The 6966-nt window shown below is 39.8% G+C and overlaps 1 protein-coding gene across 1 annotated transcript; it reads right to left on the bottom strand.

Moving 5' to 3' along the window:
• Positions 1–340: 340 nt before the first annotated feature.
• Positions 341–3438, bottom strand: LOC145557677 (uncharacterized). Its single transcript, XM_081618853.1, has 6 exons — positions 3385–3438; positions 2579–2629; positions 1787–2122; positions 1567–1695; positions 1359–1466; positions 341–1278 (listed from the first exon to the last, which is right to left on the bottom strand). Exons 1-6 carry the CDS (start codon positions 3436–3438, stop codon positions 1240–1242), a joined length of 717 nt encoding a protein of 238 aa, XP_081474979.1. The 3' UTR covers positions 341–1239.
• Positions 3439–6966: the final 3528 nt, after the last annotated feature.

Raw genomic sequence — 6966 nt, 5'->3', positions numbered from 1 at the left:
TCTTTGCATGTCCTAAGTAAACAGTTGACAACAAGACAATAACATAAAGCACGCATTTTAAAGCGTTGTTTAGTCATGTTGTCACGAGGGGCGACGGAATGTTCAATAAATTGAATTAAATTCACGCCTTCATCAGTTCCAATATTAGTCATGTCATTGTCTACAAGCCGAAAAATCTTTGGAATACAGGTTTGGGATCTGACAATGGAGGCGAATAAGTCACGAGGAGAGTATTTGTAGGGAAGCCTAGCAAGGCCTCAAACTCACCAGGAAGGGGAATAATTTCGTCCCCTTTAAATGAGAAAAGATGGTGGTTGGAATCCCAATGGTTAACCGCGGCATGAAGGAAGTCAAAATTAATCACTAATTGCATATAGTTCAATAGAGGATCTAGGTGATAAATTTTGAAAGCTAGTTTGTCCTCGTTTGAAAGGGAGGTGACCCATTGCTTCAATCGTTGTTGAAAGGTTTTTACCATTATTCAATATTAAAAAAAAAAAAGAGAGAGAGAGAAGAAGAAAATAAGAATTTAGAGAGATTATTTCTTTTAGTTCTTATAAAATTACTAAGCGAATGAATGCGAGATGATCAGAAACCTATACGAAGCCATTCTTAAAAAGACCCAAGAGGAGCACTTTTTCGGCAATTTTCGCCCAAAGGAAAGTTCAGAATCAGGTGGCGCGCGCAACTCATGAAGTTGCGCGCGACATCCGCGAGCAACTAAATCACATGCGCGCGACAGCCGCGCGCAACTCCTTCAGATGCGCGCGTCTCCTCTGTCGCGACATGTGGTTTAGGATTATTTCCGTATTTTGACTTACATAATAACGGAATCTTAACGAAATCTTAAGACTAATAATATGCTTGCCTTTTGCTAACTCTTGTGTTCTTTATTTCCTTTTCTTTTCTTTTCTTTTATTTTGTTTTTGTTTTTTCTTGTTTTCTTTTTTTTTTCTTTTCTTTTTTTCTTTTTCTCTCTTTCTTTCCTTTTCCTTTCTTTCTTTTGTTATTTTTTCGAGGGGGGTAAGTCGGGAACCCTTTCCCTCCCTCGAAAAATTTTTTGTTTTTTTTTAAGTACACATGGAAACAAAAAAAAAATAATATGACATATATATAAAAAAAAAAAAAAAAAAAAAAAAAAAAAAAAAAGAAAATGTGTGTCATATGTACAACAAAAACAAGAAATCTATGTACAATGTTTCCTAAAAAATAATAATAATAAAATGTGTACAAAAGGGCTCAGGGTGCTCTGCGACTGCTAAACGGCTGTTGTACATTCTGTAAAATCCCAAACCAAAGATTAATACATTCAATATAATAACTTCGTCAAAAAATATATATATATAAATAACACTTACCGCAATCATCCGATGATCACAGCATGACAAAGTCACGAGGGCTCTCCGATAAGCAGCTCGGAAAGCACGTAAAGTCCTCACAATGCCGTTCACGGTCTCCCGCGAAACCTGTTCCAAAAAAAATACAAGGACAGTTAATAGATAAATGTATATGAAACAAAAATAGAAGTATTTTAAGTACATATACAAAAGGACATATCAACTCAACCGTCTCAGGAACAAACGGTATCCCCTCATCATCCTCCGCTGCTGGAAGGATCTCACGAATTACCGATCCAACGGCATTGGTATACGTGATCTCCCCTGAAGGAGGCACCCAACCATCTAGCTCGACCCGCTAAAAATATATTAAAAAAACGATAAAAAAAGAGGGTCGAAGTTCCGAAAAAAAAAATATAAACAAAAAAAGAAAGAATCGAGATACTAACTGGAACAAAAGCTGGGAAAGGAGTCAGCCTGGATGCAATAAAAGCCGGATAGGAAGCATCCGGCAACACCAGCTGATCCGTTGGATAACCAAGGATCGCTTGAGCTCGATCCTTGGTCGACAGCAAATCCGGACGTAGCATCCGGACCAGAGGATCCATAGGGACCACTGGCTCCTCTGACGAATGCTGCCAGAGAACGCGCTCGCCTAAAAACCAAGCGTTCGTCCTCTGCAGCACTGGAAGTCCCGAGTAGAGAGCCCGAAACTGGCAACGAATACTGCCAGACCGGATATCCTCAGGAACTCCAACGATCAAACTCCAAGGACGGAGATCGATCTAATACAATCACATGAAAATCATCAAAACAAAAAAAAAAAAAAAAAAAAAAAAAAAAAAGAGATATACATGTGTTGTCAAAATACTCACCGGCGCACGAGTCGCCGAAAGAATCCTCTGGCAAAAGTCGCCGGCTGAAGTAGCTCGCTTCTTCTTAACCATGGACAGTCGATGGATGATAGGAAAGCAAGCAGCCCCGAGCACCCTAGGGGCTAAGAACGGCAGGTACGAGTATCCCCAAGCCTAAATAAAAAGAAAAATGGCTTAGAAAGAAAAAAATGTATATATGAGTTAAAAGGAAAATTTAAAGGTACATACCTCAAGGATACGACCATGCCATGTAAGGGAAATTCGAGGCACCTCAATAGCTGCCGCAGGATCCACTACCCGGGTCGTCTTGCCCATAGCTCTAAGCATACGGGCATACGACACCTCTGCCGAGTTCAGGCTACTTACCTGCCCCAAGTCTGAGAGGCAAGTAAGTAACCCGATAGAGAAACGCTCTCCCTGATCACTCAAGAGAGTGACGGAAAGAATGTGGGCAATGTATATCCAGCCAGCTGCTCAGGTGTGCACTGCCGATCAACCTCATCAGCCGACAACTCGTCGGCAAGAATCGAGTACGGACAAGTCTGAGGATACACATGAAGGACCGCCGCTAGACGATCCCCCACGAGGTCCCTCAGTCTTGAGTCCGACCCCGCTACGGTCTCTATAACTAAAGACTCGCCTACAAAAGGGAAACCTGTAATAATAGAGAAGTCGTATGGGGTGACCGTCATCTCTCCCCACGGAAAGTGAAAAGTGTTGGTGGAATCCCACCAAAACTCCAGCAATCCGCGAAGGAAAGCTGACGAAGCAGACTGACTCGACAAGTCCCGAAGAGCCGCCAGCGCGCGGCCAATCCCGGAAAGCGCCAATTGTCCCTTGCCACGTCGGGTAAGCTCCTAAAACGGGTCCGCAAGTCACCAGAACCGTACAGTCTCATGCTAGAATCACCCTAAAAAAATAAAAGAAGAACCAAGATAATAAAAAACGGTTCCTAAAAGAAAAGAGGGAAAGAAAAAGATGCGTAAGAAACTCACGATGCCACGCCACCCTTGAACCGAGACGTGATGGTCTGGGTCCCACTTAAGGACCCTACGGTCCCATTTGGGAGGAGCCTCTCAGACCACATTTTCCTGGCGACACCGATCAGCAGCGGCACGTCGCTCTCGAACCTCCTAACGAGGCCGGGTCACCCTCTTTCGATGGCGAACTACCTCGTCAGGACCTACTAAAATATCCTCAGCATCGACGAATGGAGGCGAGTCCATGCTATAATAAACGAGGTTTCTCTATTAGTTTACTTTCTAAACTAAGCTAATAAACGTGTTCTAGATCTATTTCGGCAGCATAACGGCTACCGATAGGATGAAACACGAAAATCGAATGCCACCCATGCTTGGGGGCTACGATCCTGCAATTAAACTCAGTAAATGGGGGCTTTCAAACATCCACAAAAGCCATCCTATACCAGTTTCAACTAAGTATTCAAGAGATTATATTTCAAAATCTCAAGGAATCAATTATTTTTAGGCGATTAATAGTAACAACAAAACGCAATTATCGTCTACCAAATAATCTTAAAGTTCGAATATGGCAAAAAAAAAAAACTAAGTATATACTTCGCGCCATTTTTCAATATTAAAATTTACAAAATACGAATTATGAAAGTAATGTTAGATCTAATACTATAATCTACTTCATAATCAACAAGTATAACCAAAATGAGCAAGAAAAAAAACAAATTCGAGTAGAATTCAAGTAAAAAAAGGCAAGAACGAACTTAAGCGAAGAAATGCTCATACAAGGTTCAATACTTAACCATTTTTTCATGAAATTTGTTGCAAAACACTCCTTGAGCATAGCATGACAACATGGAACAAACAATTTCAAGAATAATGGACGAAATTGAAAAACCCCAAATTCAAAAATTAGGGGTTTAACGATTCGAAAATCGTTCGAATTCAGCCAAAAAAGAGCAAAAAAGGGCAAAAATGATTTAAGAACGAAATTTGCTTCCTTTAGCTTCGAAAATCATGAAAATCCGAGCTCTATAAAGAGAGAAAGGGGCGAAAATGGAGGAAGGAAAGAGAGAGAAAGTGAAATGAAAAATCGCTTCTGCGATTTTCTTTTTGCTGAACTGAATGTCGCGCGCAACTTCAGAAGTTGCGCGTGACACACGAGCGCAACTCAGAAAGATGTGCGCGCCTGGACAGCGCGACCTACTGAGTTGCGCGCGGATACTGGTCACTAAAATGACTGGTATCCGGATTTTGATCCGTTTGATCATTTTTCAACGGTTTTTGCTCGTTATTAGACGTAATAGCGCGCGAATTATCAAAATCCTTTTTAAATTGCTTTGCATTTGTAGTTTATTTTCCTCTTTGATAGATTTTTGCATCATCTTTGCATGCACACCGTGCTTTGTGCCTTCCCCAAGCATACGTTTTGAACGATTTTCGTAAGCGTGCCTTAAGACGTTCCGTGGTGGTGCTTTACGTAAAAGCACCCATAGACAGGTTTGTCATTTTACTGTACTGACGATATAAGTGTCCGAGTTTTCTTCTTTTTCACGTACGAAGCAAAAGGAAGGCGTTTTCATGCAGCGTAAAAATGCAAATGGCGTAGCGTACAGCGTAAAATTGTACGGCGTAGGTGTTGCGTAAAATTTCACCACAACCCAAGCTTTGCGAGATCTACCTCTCAGAACTAAAAGGTAGACTATTTACTGTAGGCGTTAGCTCACGAGTCGACAAGCGCGCCGAACCTTCAGGAACAGGCACTTCGTGAAGGGAAGCAAATACGGTAGTTACTGAGCTTACTAACTTATCGGACAGTTAGGGTGTTCGTCCACCCCATATATAAAGAGCGACGGAACGATGTCGCACCCATGGAGTCACGTGCCCCCAATCCTGAGACACGTGTACTCATCTTGTGGACAAAACTGCTGGGAGAGTTGCTGACTTTCTTCTCTCTCACTGGATTTGGATATATGCCTCCAGTCCGAGACATGTATTTCTATCTTGTGGACATCCGGCTCGAATACCGGACCCGGCTCGAATACCGGACCCCTTTTCAATTCGCATATCGAAAACCCCTTTACATTCTTTTTACTTTGTTAAAGTCAGGCTAAAGTTTCAATGACATATCGAGGGACTTTAGACCAATGATGACATGATTGGGAGGAAATCATCCCCTTTTATTCTTTTAAATACCGATCTCTTCTCGTGAATTGACATCACCCAGAACACCTTTACTTGTAAAAGCGTTCTACAATTGCAAAGAATCAATCTAGATTCGTTAGCGCATTAAGACTAGGGGAAACTTTTTCTAGCCTTAATAGCTATTTGTTTCAAACACTTAGCGAACCAAGGACTGTTTCGACATCCTTAAACCTTACTGAAAGATTCTCTAACCTTGGAGAACTTCGCAGAATGAGTCTCGGATTTTTCCTTGACTACTTTGATCATTGTCTATTCTAGACACGATCAAAGTGGGGGCTAACTGTAGACATCTACTGTTAGCCTCCTGTCCTGACAGGAAGTTCAATGACGATAAATAAAACCATCTTCGTGTTGGATCAAAGTAAAGAATGCTTATGGATAACTAGTTAAGCCACAAAACACAAAAGACTAGCCCAGATAAAAGAACAAGGCCAACACAACGTCCAAATGAACTAAACCCGATCATAATCAGGCTTAAGCCCGTTGTAGGGAATATTTCAAGTGTTATCCCTAGCTTGAACCCCACTGTGATCATACATTAAAGTACGGTGGCGTCCAAAAGGGAAGAAGATAGAGCAAAAGAGTCGCCAACAAGTTTTTTAGGACCTTGTAAACCATTCACGAGGTGAAGGTTACACCCCTTAACGATCTAAGAGATCGTTAACTCCAATAGGTCTTGAACCATGATTGGTAGTTCGGGGATGAAGGTACAAATCCAACCTAAAAGAGATTGAACCTGCCCTAATAATAGGCCTCTACTTTATTCTGATCGTATTCATGTGCGCTTTCTGACTAACATGCAATCAACAGGTCTACCTTAAACCAGTTTATCTATGTTGGTTGAATATTAATGCACAAATAAACTATTATTGGCGATCACTTGAATTATAATCAAATTAACCCTAACAAGATTAATAATTATCTTATTAAGTGTGATTACAAGTACCAATTCCCTTTAAACATGCATAAAAGGCGTGATCAAGCAATACTAATAAATATAATCAAGCAACATAATAAATTAAAATAATAATTAAAATAATCATGATCATAAATTATAACAATTATAATCATAATTAACATAATCATGTTAAAGCATAATAATAGTAAAATCCTAGGCATGATACTAACAAGATTAATAACAAACCCTAGCATGTTACTAAACAATAAAAATCATATATTTATCCCTAACATGATACTAACAATGAATATTAGGAAAGAAAATAGAAGGCATCATAACAATCATACTTGATATTAAAATTACCCTAGACATGATACTAGAAATATCATAATAACAACCTAAGCATGAACTCTATATCATAACATCAATAAAAACCATTAAAGTACTTACTTTGATGCCTCGTACCTCTTTCTAATAACAAAATACACACGTTAGTAACTTCAAGGAAAATAATAAAATAAACAATTAAATTAAATAATTGAAAGAGAGATTTGAGACCAAACCCTCAGAAATTAAACCTTTCACGTCTAGGGCGAAGGCAACTTCGAATTATGCTAGGTGTTTCTAAATCTAATGAATACGGAATTGTTATATTTGAGAGAAGGCTAGTTTAGAAA

The sequence above is a fragment of the Chenopodium album genome, chromosome 9 (assembly GCF_948465745.1).
Source record: "Chenopodium album chromosome 9, dcCheAlbu1.1, whole genome shotgun sequence".
Lineage (NCBI taxonomy): Eukaryota > Viridiplantae > Streptophyta > Magnoliopsida > Caryophyllales > Amaranthaceae > Chenopodium > Chenopodium album.
This window is presented reverse-complemented; position numbering and strand designations above follow the sequence as displayed.